The 18,202-nt window shown below is 42.7% G+C and overlaps 1 protein-coding gene across 1 annotated transcript in view; it reads right to left on the bottom strand.

The window, feature by feature from the left end:
* TMEM192 (transmembrane protein 192) overlaps window positions 1-15,083 on the bottom strand; it is a 33,293-nt gene extending 18,210 nt beyond the window's left edge. Inside the window, exons 1-2 of the mRNA XM_067551793.1 lie at window positions 14,945-15,083; window positions 5,481-5,627 (exon numbers count right to left, since the gene is read on the bottom strand). Of these exons, the coding sequence (XP_067407894.1) occupies window positions 5,481-5,627; window positions 14,945-14,998 (201 nt within the window). The 5' untranslated portion in view covers window positions 14,999-15,083. The remainder of the gene's footprint in view (window positions 1-5,480; window positions 5,628-14,944) is intronic.
* Between the last annotated feature and the right edge of the window lie 3,119 nt (window positions 15,084-18,202).

Genomic DNA, 18,202 nt, shown 5'->3' on the forward strand with positions numbered 1-18,202 from the left:
GCCCTCAAATTGTTTGTGGTTTTTCTCTACACCCTCCAATTTTTTGGCAGCCTTTTAAAAGGTTGACACCAGAACTGTAGGCAGTATTCTAGTATCATTTAACCAATACTGTATACAGAGGGGTTTTTTGTTTGTTTGTTTTTTTTAAAAAAGGCACCTCCTTACTCACTACTCCCCAGTTTATACCTCCAAGAATCACATGTACCCTTTCTGCCACAGCAGCACACTGGGAGTTCACGTTCAGTTGTTAGCCCACTATGATTCCAAATTCCTTTGCAAAGTTTCCAGGAAACCATCCCTATTCTGTAGGTATGGCCTACATCCCTTGTTCCTAGCTAGGTAATTTTGATTTGGCTGTAGTAAATGCATTTTGTTTTAATGGGCCTAATTTACCAAACAATCCAGATTGTCCTGTATGACTGTCAAATCCTTGACAATGCAGAGATTGTCAGAGTGGAAATAATGACCACATATTTTTGTATTTACTTCCAGACCACTGAAAGATATTGAATAATATCAGGACTACTCCCAGCCGCTGCAGAAACCCATTAGAAACACCACATCAATTATTCCCCATTGACAGCTACTCTAAGATCTATCAGCAAATTTTTAATCCATTTAATCTATACTCTAAAGTGCCAGTAGCATTACATGACATTCTGATTAAAGTCAGTCAAAGTATTATGCCTTACAAGAGTTTAAATATATTATTAGATCTATGCAGTTACCTATATCAACCAAATTTGTAATCTCAATCTTTGAGATCAGGTTTATCAAGATGTATTTTCCATAAAATCATGTTGATTAACATTGTATTCTTATCCTTCAGTCCATCTTCAGTCATCCAGTGTCATTCTGTCCATCAGTTGAATCCCATATCAGGTTTTTCATTATATTGCCCAGGATTAATATCAGGTAGCCAGCCTATAGTTCCCTTGTCATCTCTCTTCCCTTTTTGTATACTGGCACAACATAAGCCCTCCACCAATCTTCTGGAATTTCCTCAGTATCCCAAGATTTATTAAAATCTAACATTGATGGGCCAGAGATCTCTTCAGCCAACTCTTAAATGCAAGTTACCCAAGCTCGCCAATTTAAGTGTTTATCCCTATCTTTCTTAACATTCTTAGCTACTAGTAGACTAGAAGATACTTCATTGTTATACTATAAGTACATCATGCCACTTCTTCCCAAATACAGAACAAATATTGTTCTTCTCTGCATCATTAATTTTACCACCTGCACCTATTCATGGGCCAATAACATTGCTAGAATTTTTTTGTTCCTAGCAAACAGTACTAAGACTTTTTATTGTCTTCAGCCCTATCAGCCATGGATTTTCCTGGATATCTCTAGCTTCCCTTATTGTATACATTTCATGATTTCTAATTTGTATCAATTGCTATTTATTTCTCTTTCCATCTGCTATATTGCTTTTGTAATTTATAATTGTTGGGTTCACTGCACCATGATGGGGTTTAGCCAAAGCTGTCCTCTTTGTGAAGCTGTGGCTTTTTGGTCACCAAATAAACTCAAAGGACTTCCATTTTTCTAACTTTCTTTCCAATCCATGCTGCTCATAATTTTCTTCAGCCTTGGGAAACTAGCCTTTCGAAGCACCACGTATACATTACTGTTTGGGACTGTCCTCTGGATTGTAATATTGAATGTAATCAGGTCAGGACAGTTGATCTGTAGGTAACCACCAACTTCCAGGCCAGTTATTTATGACATTTTAAAAAAAAGCAAAAGCCACCAGAAAGCAGTTTAGTGGCCCATGGCCTTGGAGAACCTGAAAAGAAAAGTCAGATAAGAGGACACAGCTTTTTGGTCAAGGGTATTAAGAAAAGCAAACATCCTTCCTAGTACTGTCTACAAGATCATCGTTGCAGATTAAGTTTGTGACTGAGGCCTGGTCTACACTGCAGAGTTAGGTTGATGTAAAGCAGCTTATGTCAACCTAACTAAGTGTCGACACGAACTGATATAACTTGCTGGATGGTGGAGTTAAGTCAGTGTAGTGGGCATCAGTGTAGACACTGCATAGCTTACATTGACTGTTGCAGCCCTTCAGCAGACATCCCACAATGCCTCACACTGACAGTTAAATCAGTGCAAGCACTCCTGGTGAGCGCACACACTACCAACACAAGTAACATAGTGTGGATATGCAAAAGTGATGTAATTACTGGTGACTGTACATCGACCTAATTTAGGCAGACTTAATTTCATAGTGTAGACTTGTCCTCAGGCTTTTTCATGAAGCTGAAGATGGATATAGTAGCTTTTTTTTTTTTTTTTTTTTAAAGGGATTAGTTAAAAGGAGGCATGTGAACCTGTTTAAATTATTATCCTGCAGCCTTATCCTCTTACAGGATTGTCAACACGTCAACTCAGTCAACAGTAAACTAGTGGTAGCAGAAGGGACCACAATCTCATAAGAGTGCTCAAATACAGAGAAAATATGGTTGGTTTGTTATTAGATTATACTGTGTACACCTAGGCACTTACAAAATTAATCTACACAATTAAAAACCAAAAAAAGTGACAGGTTTTGATTCTAAGCCTCCCTGATCTACTACAATCCTAGACAAGAGTGTTTCAAATTGAGGAGATCAAACACACACACAAAGGGACTCCAAGCTCTCCAAACCTTCATCAACAAGTACTTACAATACTGAGCCACCATTTAATAGGTCCATTTGAGGGTGAGCTTAAAAGTTTGTAGTGAAGAAAGTAAATGCCTTATATGATTTTTTTCTCCCATGATTTATATCTGCCATAAATTAAACAAACAGTAGTGTATATCCTGTTACAATATTACTCCATAGTATAAACCCATTCTTTCCATACAGAGAACTAATAGGACAGATTTCTGCAAATGTTTGCTATTTAAAAGAATGTGGATTTAACATTAGTTTGTTGTCTTCCTCCCTACCAAAAACTTCACAGATAAGGATTCCCTTTTTCTAGGTCCTAGGAGATGGTGCCAAGAGTTAATTGAAATTTATAATGCAAGTGATTTCAGTTTAGAAATCATGAGGTAGAGATACATGCTAGCTATTTTTGTCTAGAATTTTTAACTACAGCGTCCAATAACTACATCTCTACTATGTTAATCCAGATATGTATATACTTTGTTTTATTTTATACAACACTTAAAAACTGAATCTACTCATTGAAAGAACACCTTCTAATAGAGATCTGTCAGAAATTGTTTTTATGCCTGGAGACTGGATGTGACTTTTCACCCACATCACCCACTGACCTACAATTATAATAATTACTTGCACTCATAGCTCTTCATTCTTTCATTTCCATATTAATCCTTTCAGTTCTGAGTGCTAACAAGAAGCAAGCAAGCAAGCAAGCAAGCAAGCAAGCAAGCAAGCTTCATCACCTTTTACAGATTAAAAAAGCATAGAAAGATTAATTCAGAGAGAGCAGGAAATAAGATTAAAATTTCCCAGCTCCCAGTCTAGTGTCTTGTCCACTAGTCTTGTAATTTAGAAAGTCACTATCATTTTTTATTTTGTCCAGTTACTTAAGTGTTTTTTTGTTTTTTTTTTTTAAATAAAAACCTTTGCTGTTTCTCAGATATTCCAACATGGAGCTACAGAGAAGTACATTTTAAATTACTGTACCAGGATTAGGATAGAAACTGAGCAAATATTATGCAATGCATACATCTTCAGAATTGACTGGAGAGGGAAGAATGGCCTAATGTTTATGGTGACTTGGGAGATCTGGGTTTGAGTCCCTACCCCACCACAAACTTCCTGTGTGACCTCTGGAAAGTCACTTAGTTCCTCTGTGGCTCAATTCTCCATCCATGAGAAGGGAATAATAGCACTTCCCTATCTCACAGGAGCACTGCAAGCATAAATACCATACTGTCCAAGAAATTTTTAATGTAATAGAATCAAAAAGATAGATCAATATTCGAGAAGATCAACTGATCAATTTGACACACTCAGTAACAAAGATGCAGACAGTTTAAAGGTTCAGTTTCAGGGTAAGAAAAAAGTTAAATGTTTATGAATGCATAAGTGAGAATGGAGTTGGGAGTCTCGGGGAATAGAAAAGACGGCTGCAATGGGAATGAGTCCAAGGTTTTAAGCATGCACATTTGTGAGAATTGATTTCAAGAGGACTGAGTTTGACAGGAGGTAAAGCATTCTGGACCTCTGGTTTGGAGTAGCAGGATTTCCTCAAACAACCAGGAGTTTGACCGTTCCTTCCCTCTCCCTCGGCCTTTTCTGCACCACAAACTGCTCCTTAAGAACCTAGCAGCTTGAGACCTACATGTACCGCTTACTGGGGACTGAATGTTCCCTCTTCCCTCCTGCCTCAATGATATGATCCCTAGGACACTCATTAGGTTGCCATTTTCCCCTCAAATGCTCGCCATCCTTGGAAGATTCTTGCCATTCTCTCACAGCTTGAGAAGGCCACTCTGTCCCAAGTGACAAGTATCTGGATGGTGAGAGAAAGGGATGATGAGAAATTCAAATGGAGCTGTGCTTGAGAACACCAGCCAAAGCTTGTCAAAGAGGAGCCATATTTTAATGTTTCTAGTTACCAACATGAATAGAGTTTGGGGCTTGTCTACATACAGATGTTATACACACTAAGCTGGTTTCTAAATTGACATTATGCAATCTTAAATTGGTTTAAGAGTCTCCACACAAGGGGGTTGCTCCAATTTAGCAAAATCCATTTTAGGAAACAGGTTTAGTTGATAGAATTTGTATGAAGACTGAGCCTTTAAAAAAAAAAAACCCAAACATTTCAGAGTGGGAAAAAATACTACAGCTGAGACATAAATGCACTGTCCACTTTAAATCTATCCAAATTCTGTTAAGTACCTCAATGCCATTGCAATCAATGCAACTGATTGCAATTTTCAAATATGCAAATTTCTTTATGTATAGCATAGATGAGGCCTAAGACTTTTTTCTAACCTGAGCAAATGGAAGGTGGGCTAGGAGAACAATTCAAGAATCTTTACCAGGCATTAGAACTAGTTGAGTACAGACAAGGCTAAATTTATTGAAAGTAATTGATAAGCAAGTCAAAAATGTATAATTGATTAGTGTTTAATATGAAGCATTACTAAATCTTGTAAATCAGCTCTACACAAGTTTAAGTACAGGAATGTTTTCTTGGTCCTGATGCAATATTGTAATTTAATTGTCATTTTGTAACACTGACATTATCCAACACACTCACATCAAATGACTTCCTATCTGACTAGATTAAAGCTTACCGGCCATATACATGTGAGTGGGAAGTTTGCAGTGTTAAGACTGAATGTTTAAAATACAAGGTAAGAGGGGTATGCAACACAAGTTACTTATCTCCTCCCCACATTCCCTGCTTTAGATCAAATACATCACAGCTGGAGAACCAGAATTTCCCATTATCTTCTCATACCCAAGTTAGTTTAAAAAAATCTGATGATTCCTCCCAAAACTTACATGTATAAGCAACAGAAAATTAGCAATCAAGACAGTAGGGATAGCATGGAATCTCGGTCTCAGTTGGGAATGTAATGCATGAGGAGGAAGAAGTGGTGCATCGAGTAGGGGATCATCTTCTGTGCTCTGAGTTATCTCCAAGGAACCCTGAAATTTAAGCATTGTGAGTTTCAGATTAGTTTTCCCACAAAACTGTTTACAATACTCTTTAAATGGGTGTTTCCAAGGCAAGCCATCTTCAAAGTGTCAACCAGCTTTAACTTTTTGGGAAAACAAACTAATCATTGGGTCATTAAGAAACTGACATGACACAGATATACCATTTGGCTAATTCAATAACAGTACAGCCATTCCAGAGGGCCTTTAGTCTTCAAAATGCTTTTCAAGTATTTGAGCATCTTTGAAACTTTTGACCCCTCAACAGTTAAAAAGTGAAACATCTCTTCAGCCACTGAAATCTTTACTAGGGAAAAGAACTACAACACAGTGGGTGGGATCCAGCAGCTGTGGCTTGCAAAGGACTGGACCAGCTGGGAAGCAGATCAATCAGGGCTCTTTCTCAACTCCTGCTTGTCTGCTCCGCAAACTTCCCGGACATTTCATGTTATTTGAAAATCCTGTCCTGACAGAGAAAGCAGGCTCCAAAAAAAGGTTATGTCTGGGAAAACCCAGATGTATAACCCTATCCTAGACTCTTGCCAGGAGAGCTGGTATCCTGGAGGGAGAGATTTTTGGTCTAGATGTGTTATATTTCAATGGTGGTGCATTTAAGTCAACAACTCTTTTGTGTTATCCCTTTTCCACCAGCCTTTGGAAATCTAATTCAACAGGACAAAGGTGGTAAAGAACCCCATTGTGACACTGGCAGACCACGTGTCAGCTCATAGCAAGGCCCCTAGACCACAAATGAACTGCATAGCTGGAAGCCACTGGGGCTCACCTATGTGTTAGTACTGGTGAAAGATATTAGAGTTAAGAATGCAATTAGTATTTAGACTATGAAATGCTTGTAGGATGCTGTCTGTATTAGTCTTGCTTGTAGCACCTGTACCCCTTAAGTATTTGCTCTAAAACTAAACCCCAACCGTCAGAAGAGAAGCATTACCAAGTGTGAAATGCTAGTTTATCACAAGAGGTGTCATCTCCTATCCAAAAAAGGAGGCCTATAAACATCAGACAAGCCATTGCAGAACATCAGTGGACAAAAGACTGTTGATTGATCTCCCAACACCCACCATGAAGAGGAGAAGGACACAAACACTCAACCCATCATCTTGAGCTCTGGGGGAAGGGAATAAAAATCTGTCAAGAACTGGGAAACCAACACCATTAAAAGGATCTGGAATCCCATCACTCTACACCAGGGGTTCTCAATCTGCAGCCCGCTTGCAGCCCAATCAGCACACGGCTGCAGTCCATGTGACATCCTCCAAGCCATATAGATAGTATTGCATGCAACCCACAACACATTGTGGGCCGCACATGCAACCCACGATAGATGAAAAGTGTAGACAATGGTTCTCAACCTAAGTTCTCCCCGCCCCACCACCCTCTAGTAGATTCTCATGTTATCCCTGTTAGAACACCACATTCAGATAAATCCTAAAGGTAGGCATTTTCCACCAAATGCTCAATCAGTAACATCCTTAAATAGATAAGTAGTAAATGATCACCTGGGTCTTCCTGCGGACTGTAAGGTTGGCTGTCAACAAAAACCACCACAATCTAGGCTATAATTTCAGATGAAGCATCTTGACTCTCTCACAACACTGAGACATGTCTCCAAACTTACCCTAGTACAGCTAGTTCTCCTAGCACACTACGTCACAAGCCAAGAAACTCCAGAATGCATCACAAAAATGTGGAGTAGCAGTCCTTGTCCCTTCCATTTCTGCTACAGAAGACATCTGAGTGCATCCACAAGCTATGAGCTGAAGGATAACAGAAACCTAGGACTTCAGTGTTCAGGCCTCCGGATGGAAACCTTGTCACCTTCCAGGAATACCTCAGAGCTGCAGTGCAACTGGATACTAGAATCCCATAGATTTCTTGGGCTCTACCTCTCCCTTCACATACAGTCTCAATAGTTGACTTCCTGGCCTACGTGAAAGCCATAAGATTCTCCCAAGAAGCCTCAGGAATTACACAGGCAGCTGGACATATATTGGCTCTTATCTTCAGTCTAGAATACTGGTGAGGTCACTGACATAACACACTCCTGATCTGATCACCTCATCCAGGCAGAGTTAAACCCCTTCCCACCATGACAGTGAGCAACCAAAACTTGTCTGTCCCTAAAGATTACTGAACTCCCTAGGTTTTCAACTCACCTAAATACAAGGCCAAGGTCCAATAAGCTTATCCACGTGTGCTCCAAGCCCTCCACATCAACCAAGAAAATCACCAAGGTTCACAGATGAGCCATAGCAGATGAAGTGCAGAACAAGAGGATTAGAAAATCATTGGTGTAAAGGAAAAAAACCCAAAAAAACGAACAAGCCACACAAGCCTCTTCCAATAGCGAAGACTCTTACGCGACTGCATCATTGCCCATGAAAGAGGCAAAACAAACTTCTGCAAACAAGCAGAGCTATTCTGCTTGGACAACTGGCTAAGTCAACCCAGCCCTAAGCGTCAGCCACCATGAGAGAGGTCAACATACTTCATTGATAAGGTCAGCCAACTACATATGGGGCTAACTGGGATAGAAAATGCCATCCTAACCAGACTGTATTATTTGCCCCAGCAGTCCTGAGTTTGGCCTCATAACAAGTTTAAATTAAAGAAGCCCTGGAAAAAAAAAAAAAAAAGGATTAGAGAGCCTCAACCTGTTAAACTGATTTATGCATCTCCTGGATAGCGAAAGCCAGTGAACAAATAGTCAAAGCTCCTTCAGAGAAGCACACCTATCAAACTCCAGGAAAAATGCAGTAGTCTGGCTAATCCTCAAGACTCCAAACACTCACTCAACCCTGAAGATCTCTTCAGCTACCATCCTGTTTCCTATACTCCCATTCCTGCTCAAAATAAAAGTACTTACACAACACTCCCATGTTACTAGAATACAAATGAAATTAAATGTGCAAATATTCACCTTTCCACCTTCAATTGACCGTTGAGCACAAGATGTGGGGGTAATTTTGCAAGTTTCATGTGAAGAGCTAATATACATAAAATATAGATCACTCCCCCCTCTTATCAATGCTAATCATGACCAGTTTATATGTTTTCAGACATTAATCTTTGCTACTGCAGTGAGAATGGTACCCTTAATTTTTACATGAACGGCTAAGTCCAATAGCTTCCAAGATACCCTGATTATTCAACAGGTATCACTACAGTGCAGTTTACTTATTCTGGCCTGGGTTACCTTTCTAAGTTAAACTATGGGCTGGGGGCACACGCAAGAGGAGAAAGATCGCAGGGAAGTCACATTTGTGGCTTGCTATGCAGTTATGCTCTCAAGAGAGCAAAAGGATCTCTTTATACTAATTCTAGAGACTCATACACCATAAACGTCCAGCTTCCAGCCACATTTCCATGCCAGACTCAGAAGTTATCTACGTTTTGTTTGTAGAAATAATGCCTGTAGATATGCATGCACAGCTACTAAATCAACACCTTAGATTTTTAAGGCCAGTGTCTTTTGGGTATTAAATAGAGAACTAAAGTTTCACGGTCATGCTACTTCCTCTCAACCCTTCTTAAGGAAGCAGCATGACCAAGTTCGGTGCACATAACCATCTACAGTCTGGATGCAAGTGGGGGTTGTTATTTAAGTTTATGCAGTGAAATTGCTTCTGTGCTTTCTTTGTCTTTCCCATATGTATCCAAATCAATCATAAGTCAAAAATAAGTCAGTTACACACTTACAAAAGAGCAAATAGTGTTGCTTAATAGAGCCAAAAAAAAACCAAAAAAAAAACAGGAAAAGATTATGCAGAAACAAATAAAAACTCCTACCCTAAATGCTTTTTCAGAGAGAGTTTTAAATTGATGAATTTTGGAGTTTAACTACAATTTTTGCACAAAAACTCATTAGATCATTCACCTACAGTTATCTTTTAAATGCTCCCAATCCTGTTTGTTCCCCTCCCCCATGTATTTCAATTCAGTAAAGCAGTCCCCTCTTCCATTCATCCCCACAGGACTCGAACATGGTGTTCTGAAAACTGAGAGGCTACACAAAACCACAAACAGAAGAATCCTCTGTTGACTAAACCTTGGTAACATTATGTATATATATTTAGATTTCATGACCGGAGGATTTGAAAATTAGTCAATTTCATATTTTCAGACATTTACATCTGAAATTACAAGGTGTTATAACCCTGGGGTCCTGACCCAAAAAGGAGTCATAAGGGGGCTTGCAAAGCTGTTGTAGGGAGGTTACAGGATTGCCACCCTCACTTCTGTGCTGCCTTCAGCTGAGGAGCTTCCTGAAGCCAGAGGAGGCTCCTGGAGGTGATGGTAGGTTCTGTGCTGCTGGGATGCCCTATCTGGCAGCTCCTAGCTGATAGTCCCAGCCAGTGGCAGATTAACACATGGACCCACAGGGGCCATGGCCCCCAGGCCTGAAAAAATTGGTGTCCTTAATCCTGGTAGAGCCACAGGGCAGAAGCCCCCAGCCCAGTGTTTTCTCCAGGAATTGAAATTTGGGGGGGTGGAGGTGAGGGGGGTGTCACTGTTCAAGTTTACGGGGTGGGGTAAGGGCGAGACCGTGAGGGTGAAGGGGGGCTATATTGCACTGTAGTAAAAATATTCCACAAGCATTTTATTAGATTTAACTCGCATTTTAAAATAACCACACAAATTAAAGTTGGCTACTGAAGCCTATACTATGAAGCACTACATCTACAACCTTCTTAGTTTCTTGTAATTTTGCCCAACTCTGTTAATGAATTTCTCAAATGCAGTGTGTTCATCTTTGGTGGCTTCTTGTGTGTCCGGTATTTCCAGTCCTTCATGATATGCTCATCATCAGGCAGCAGGCAACTTCTTTCAGAACACAATTCTATTCAATGAGGAAAAAGAATGCTCAGCTGTAGCTATTGTGACTGAGTAGCAAGAGATGAATTCCTGCTTCTTTCATCCCAGGAAACATAGCACAAAGATTGGGTCGAACAACTAATGATGATAAAGAAGAAGTCGAAGGCAAATCTTCATTCATTCATCGTACGAAATTCCACTCTGTTCAAATTCTCTATTTTGTCCTGGTCACATAGCAGCCCCATTGCTGGTAGTGCCTCACTCCACGCAACTGGCAGCGTTTATAAGAAGAACATATGTAAAAGTTGCATAGAGGCTGAGTAGAATCCAGAAGTTGCTGTTAGACTTGATTCTTAAAAAAAAAAATCTATATGTATTTTTTCCAGCAGGCTTAATAAAACATTTATCTGTGATTACCAACCTTCAGTATGCTGACAACTGTTGCTACCCTTGCACACACAGAGGCTGACTTGCAATCTATCCTAGATCTCTTGTGAGGTGCCTATCATAGCCTAGGACTCTCCCTCAACATTGGGAAGATTAAGGTGCTCCACCAGCCTACTCCAGCATAAGTTGACCCCATTCTCCCACAAATTGCCATTGGCAGTGAACCCCTGGAAAACGCTGAGTATTTCTTTTATCTTGGTAGCCACCTCTCCCAGGCAGCCAACCTTGATGTGGAGATCGAGCATAGGATCCATTGTTCCAGCGCATCCTTCGGAAAGTTGCTCTGTCATGTCTTTATTGATAGACGTGCAGATGGAAACTAAGATCCCCGTCTACAATGCAGTAATCATCCCCACTTGTCTTCATGGGTGGGAGACATGGGTGATGTATCGAAGCCCTCTTCAGCTTCTGGAGAGGTACCAGCAATGCTACCTTAGGAAGATTCTCTGTATCTGATGGAAAGACCATTGCACCAATGCCAGCATTCTCTCTGCATCTATCACCACCAGTGTTGATGATTCATAATCTTTGCCTCAACTTTGCTGGGCTGATCATTGCATGCAAATGGCTGATGCTCATCTTCCAAAGCAAGTCCTCTTTTTCACACCTTAGTCATGGTATGAGGATCCCTGGGGGACAGAAGAAATGCTACAAGGACACAAAGTATATTTTAAGAAGGGAAGCACCAATCCCATGAAGTAAGAGGAGTTGGATGGCCACAGACTGCAATGGCATCACATCATATATCAAGCCTCAGCCTGTTTTGAAGAGAATTTTCTTGCTCAAGAGGCTGAGAAACAGCAGACGAGAAAGGAAATGTACAGCATTCTGGGCCAGTAGTTGCACTCTCTAAGCAACTATCTGTCACGTATGTGGAAAAATCCGTAGAGCACAAATTGGACTCCTCAGTTATCCTAAGTGTTATCAATGATTTTCCCGCGGCAGACATCATCCTTGTATTGAGGAATAGTCAGCGATTACGACTTTTTCAGCAGGCTTAACAAGCACTTTTTGTCCTCTCTACTTTAGGATCCAATACGAGTGCTTTTAGTCAACATATGGACTGAAGTCTTTCGTTCTTCCAGTACATTTTCAATGGATCTCTCCCTCTGATTGATCCAAGTGTAGCTTCTATTGCTGGACAGAGATCTACTACTGTTGTAGCAGATGTCTGGATATCATCGTTTAATGATCTGAGCAGTTTCAACATTAGGATTACAAGAGAAAATGATGATAATTTTCTCTGAACTTAGTAGCAAAACTAGTTCACCAGCTTCACTACTTAGATCTGTCCCACCTTGGTAGATCCTTTCCAAAGCCAGTAAAAACAGCTGCAGTAATTTTAAGACAACAGCCAAGGATTGCTCATGAGAAAGGCATCGGGTTTTCCCAGATTGGATTAATTTGAACTTCAGTCCTAGTGCATCTTCTATTTCTTCCTCCAAATGTTCAGTCCTTTTGGACTCTTGCCAAGGAAAAAAAGGTATAACAAAGACATTAAATTTATGGCTTTTTAATGTCTTTTGAAGATTCTGCAGTTCACACTAGTGCTAGTTGGAGTACATGGTCCCTGCAGTATGTAGGAGAAGTTAGGGTTACACTTTTCTCTGTACTCCACTATATCTTCCAGAGAAGTTGGCTGCTTGTGCATTTGATGGAGCTGCAATCTGTTTGGGGTTCAATTTACAAGCATTTAACTCTATGATGTGGGTTGTCACAGATGCAGCCGACGTGTCTTCCGTAACCTGAACATCTAGAAAATGCATCTTTTGGCTTACCGCTGACAACAAGATGATGTGAGATGATAATCTTGGCAAAATAATGAATTTTAAAAAAATCTTGGCCTACTAGGAAATGTATATTTATATAAGTTTCCCAGTCACAAATCTAGCATTCTGGAGCAGTCACTAAAACACAGTTCAACAAACAGTATTCCTTTTAACATGGCCCTCCCTTCTCCTTCCACTCATAGTAGGTGTCCTTGGTCAGTGGAGACCCAGAGTTCAGAAATGCTTTCATGGGAGTTCACCTCCCACCTGGAGGATGAGGAGGCACCTTGTTCGTTCCTTCAGCCATTTGCCGTTCCTTCAGCCGCTCGCTCTGGCTGCTGCTGTTTGTCATACTGCCATTGACTCCATGACTCTGTTGCCAATGGCCCTGCACCATCAGCTTCTGCTGTTACCTGCCATTGTGACCTCAGCAAGTTGGTCTCTCAGTGATTTCAACTCTCAGTGGGGTAATTTCACTGCTAGTGCAGGCTGGGCAGTCTCTTCCACAGAAACACTGTCCCACAGCAAGTCTAAGCCCTTAGACTTGATTATCAGTGATTTCAGCTCTACGGGTCACTTTTTTTTTTTTTTTTTTTTTTTTTTTTAAAAAGACTCTCTACAGCAACGAATATATCTTTTAACAAGAGAGAGAGGAAGGACAAATAGTACCTGTGACTCTATGGCAGACCTCACACCACCAAACAAAATACCTGTCCCCCACTCTCTCTCTCTCATGGGATCTGGTATCCAAAGCCCCTGCTTAGCGAGTGCAGTTTATTCAGACCTTGCTTACAAATCATAATTTGAAATTATGAGGGTGGCCAACATTGCCAAAACAAATGCACCGACATTGTCATAAACAACTCAACTGTGTGAGGAAGCTAGTCTTTGTTCATACTTTACAAAACGATTATGCTTTTTCAGGTACAAATATTTTATCATATACTGTATGTGCTTTTAAAGTGTGTATTATGTTTCAATTTCAATTCAGATTTTCAACCAATGACTAAATGGACAACACTGCTATAACTAGCTAACCACTGGGTGGGGTGACAGGTAAATTCAGGTGAGGTGTACCCTAAACTCCCCCTTCACCCACACGGGGCATCTAGGGAAATCCCTGCCACAGCCTGACTCCTGCCTGAGGCCAGACAGAACTTGCTCTTCCCCTACACAGCTGTTCTCAGGGGAAGGGAGGGGGGAATCAGACCCACCTCCAGCTGTAGGAAGCTCTGGGGCTGCAGCACAGAAGTGAGACACCCTTACTTCTGCACTGCCTCCTGAGGTGGCTCAGCTCTCCCTACCGAGAGCAGCTTTTGCCCTGCACAAGTCCTGTCCCTCCCCAACATGCTGGGACTAGCAGCTAGGAGCCCCAAGATGGGGTGCTCCCAGCAACACAGGGGGGATGGATTTCTCAGGGAGGGCATGGTCTGAGACACTTTTTTCATGGCCACGAAATTGGTAGGGTCCTATATATAAAATACATTTGTTTAGCTTTGTAATAAGCAGTTTCAGGCTCTCTTTTGTGTTCCAACACATCACTTTAAAAGAAGGATATAAGTTACTTGTGCTCCCTTTACCCACGTTGTAAGGAAGGTTTCTCAAGTCTCTTAAAAAAATAACTAAGTTTAAAAAAAAAAAAAACCCCAAGGGGGAAGCGCACCAGCAACAGTCACGTTTATCATAAAGCACTTCTATGCCGCTCTAAAAAAAAAAAAAAAAAAAAAGCTTCCAGAGCACTTTTACCAGAGTAGCTGGGGAAACGGAGGGGTTATTTGTTTAAGTGTCACATGAGAAGCCAGGTCAGCGCTGGCGGGGAGAGGAAGACCCCCAGCTCCAGCTCCATGACTTCCCCAGCGAAGTCCCGATCCACGCGGGCCCAGGCCCCTAGAGGGCAGGCTCAGGCGCAACCCTGGGATTAAAGCCTGGACGTGCGCGGCGGCGCTGAGCCGCCCCTTCTCACCCAGGGGCAGGGAATCGCCCCTAACCAACGACCCCTGCGGGCTGCTGCCTCGCCTGCCTCTACCCTCGCGTTCGCTGACTGGCCGCCGAGCGCCCCGCGCACGTGCTAGGGGCTGCCGCCCCCTCCGCAGCACCCCGCACAGCCCCGGCCTGCGGCGAGACCCCCACAACGGGCAACACGCCGCGACCCCTCTCGGGGGGTGAGGCGGGGAGGGCTCCCGTCTGCTGCGCCGCCCGGGCAGGGCAGGGCAGGGCCCTAGCCGCTGGGGAGGGGCCGGGCTGTTCCCCGCCGCTCACGTTATCCAGCTCCCGCTCTTGTCCCGGCGCAGCCACTGCTGCTCCCGCCGCCATCTCCGCCGGGGCACGGCACGGCGCGCGCCGCTCCCTCCGGCTCAATTAAAATGGGCGAGTCCTCGCGGCGGGCACGGCCCAGGCGTAGCCCCGCCCCCCCGCTTGCTAAATGGCACGCTTCGCCCGAACGACGCCCGTCCCCTCCCCCTCCCCACCTTCTCCCCGCCCCTTCGTCCCTCCCCCAATAGGCAGCTCCAGACTAACTGCTCTCTCCCGCGCCACGCCCCGCCCTGCCCCGCCCCGCGTGACGCTGCCAGACGCCCAGCCTCCCGCCCGGAGGTTTAGCCGGCGCCGGACTATGGGCTCCTCCTCCTCCTCCCCCCGCCCCTCGCCTTCCCTTCAGCCAATCAGGTTAGAGATACACCCTCTCCCCGCCTCCATAGCGCCCCAACGCCGCGGAAGCTGCCAATGGCGGAGACGAGCGTAGCTGAGCTCTCGCGGCATCTGCGAATAACGGCCTGGCCGCTCGGGACTGGGATGGAACCCCCTAGTCACGGGACTTCCTGGCCGTACGTCTTTCCCTAAGGAGCCAGGGGGTCGCAACAACGGGGACACCTCAGTGCCCTGGAGACTACAGGTCCCAGCATGCAACGGGCCGGGTGCAGGACGCCGGGCGGTCGGACCTGCCGCAGAGCATTGCATGCCGGGAGCAGTGGCCTCCGTGCGGTGGAGAAGTGAGGCACACTGGGAGCTGTAGTCTCAGGGCGGGGTCTGTGCAGGAGGGGAGTGCACAGGCGGGTCGAGCAGCGGCTGCAGAGGGGCGCAGGCTGGGGGTCAGGGTGAGGCACTGGCAGGCAGTGACGGAGCGACTCCCGCCCCCCCTTAGTGAACGGCAGAGGGGATAAACGTTACCTCAGATGAGGCGAACTAGCGGCAGCGGTTGCAAATGTAGCGTGACAAGGCGCAGCGAGTCCTCCTCGCCCCCCCCCGTCTCTCCAGCCTGTGTGCGTACAAGCACCGCGCGTCCTAGTGCCTAGACAGGACAGCTCTTCCCTGTCTGATGTGGTGGTGTTGTACGGAGCTGCCAAAGGGCACTTGCTGCAGCGAAATAGTTTACATCCCTCCTTCCCTCCCCACCCCCCGTCATATTCATACCTCTTACATGTTTACAAGCGTCCCCGTATCAGTTTCTGTGGCTGCATGAAGCCTCCTAGCAATTCACAAATGTGTCTGAGCTGCTGTGGATTGCTCGAATGGGAGGGACTGCCTTTTTCTTGTGATCCACTGTAAAAGTAGCTCTACGCCTTTAACTTGGTTACTTTTAAAAATGTTTTTATTATTCAACACTTCATCATTTACCTTCGTTACTGTTGGATGGATATCATCGTGCATAGACAGTCACTGAAAATACTAAGTTACTGGTAGCTTCAGCAATCACATCTCGCGATGTCTCTAGTTTAAGGATTCCTGTTTATATTGTTTGTTTTTAAATCTAAATATTTGTTCTTTTTTCCATGCACAAGTTTATTCTTTGGGATGATGTAACTTTAAGACTGACTGATTTCCTGGGGTGATCCCAAAACTTCTTCAGTTTCCTTTGATCCACTGCTGAGGCTTGTTTTTGTCAGCTGTTATCTTGCCTCTATATCCAGCACCCAAGTGCTTTTTTACATGTTACAACTTGTGGGTAGAATTTGATGTTCAAATATTCATTCACTAAAGGCCAGATTTTTAAAGGTTGAAAGCACCAGATGCTTTTGAAAACCCCACGAGTTGTCTAAATACCTTTAAAGATCTGGCTCTAAAGCCACTATACTATCTTGTTCTCAAAGGCAAATTCTATAATAAAAATTACAGTAGATACACAACCCCAAGATAGATTCAAAAGTCATGAATTATGCACTTGAAAGTCATAAAATTTAAAAAAATCATTATGGGTTCTTTTAATTTGCCTTTTTATTTTTGAACCTTTTAAGGTACAGTAGCTTTATACTTCTGCTGTTATCTCTCCCAAAGAATTCATATACCTAGAACAGTTGTACTACAATATTCAATATCATTTTGGGCATTCAGCAACATGTTTTTCTTTTCTCCCTCCCTTTGTCAGTTGAGCAGGGGAACTGGTTTTAAGTGGAATATATTATCCCGATGAGCTACATGACAGAATAATGACTGTAAAAGTAATCTTGTGTCTGGTGTTCTCCAATAGAAGGGAGAAGTCCACTTTTCCCCTCCACCATCATGAACCCATACATTTTGAAAGGATAAAACAAGATGTTTGATCATCTTTAGTTTGGCCACCAAATCATCTTTCCCTTTGTTAAAAATACAAATATGACCACAAATGAGGGATTAAAAAGAAAACAGTCTAAAATACTGTAGAATATGTATAGTGTGCACCTTAAGTGGAGAAATATTAAGTATACCGATTCACTGCTTTATAAACCTCACAGCTCCTGGCTTTGATGCTGAATCAGCTGGTACATTTTTTCTTGTTTCTGTTGCATTTTACATTTAGATAGAACTCTTCATTCCACAATGCCCTGCTTATTTAAACTACACACTGCTTATTTCATCTGCTATTTAAGAGCAGTCAGTTTTCAGACCTGCCAACTGTTTAACAGTGTTCAATTGAAAACAGAGGGGAGGTATTTGGTTAGGCAGCATTTCATTAGAATTTATTCAGAATAGCCAGGTGAACACCTGTGCTCTTGTGAAACATGCAGTAGGATAATTAATGACTGCAGCTGGTCATGCTCTGTTTTTAAATATTTTAGCCAAGACAGAAAACCCTCCAACAAAAAAGTATGAGGGCACAGTTTATGTGTTTAGATGTGAACAAGAGCAGCATCTACTAAATCACAAATACCGCTTCCTTTTGCATTCTGCTTGTTACTTAAAAATCTCCTAACTCTTTATCCCAACTCTGTGTGGCATGATCCTGCCAGCACTTACACACAAGTGACTTTATGCACATGAATAGTTCCAGAACGTGTTGGTACTAGTTTAATGTATAAAGCCACTCAGATGCATAAATGTTTGCAGGCCTGAGGCAAACAATTTGTTGAGGGATACAGCCAAGACAGTATGAACACAAACAGGAATTAATCATTAACATTGAAGTGGTGGCTATGAAGTAAATTACATAGTATTGGTTTGCATTTGATAAAACCTTTGTGTCTTTTAGGATTTTTTTACTGTTTTTTAAAGTGTCTTTATTTCTCCAGAAAAGATAGTGCTAAAAACTCCTGCTTAGATTACATA

The sequence above is a fragment of the Emydura macquarii genome, unplaced genomic scaffold (assembly GCF_026122565.2).
Source record: "Emydura macquarii macquarii isolate MOO-44397 ecotype Brisbane River unplaced genomic scaffold, CSIRO-AGI_Emac_v2 contig_1363, whole genome shotgun sequence".
NCBI classification, from domain to species: Eukaryota; Metazoa; Chordata; order Testudines; family Chelidae; genus Emydura; species Emydura macquarii.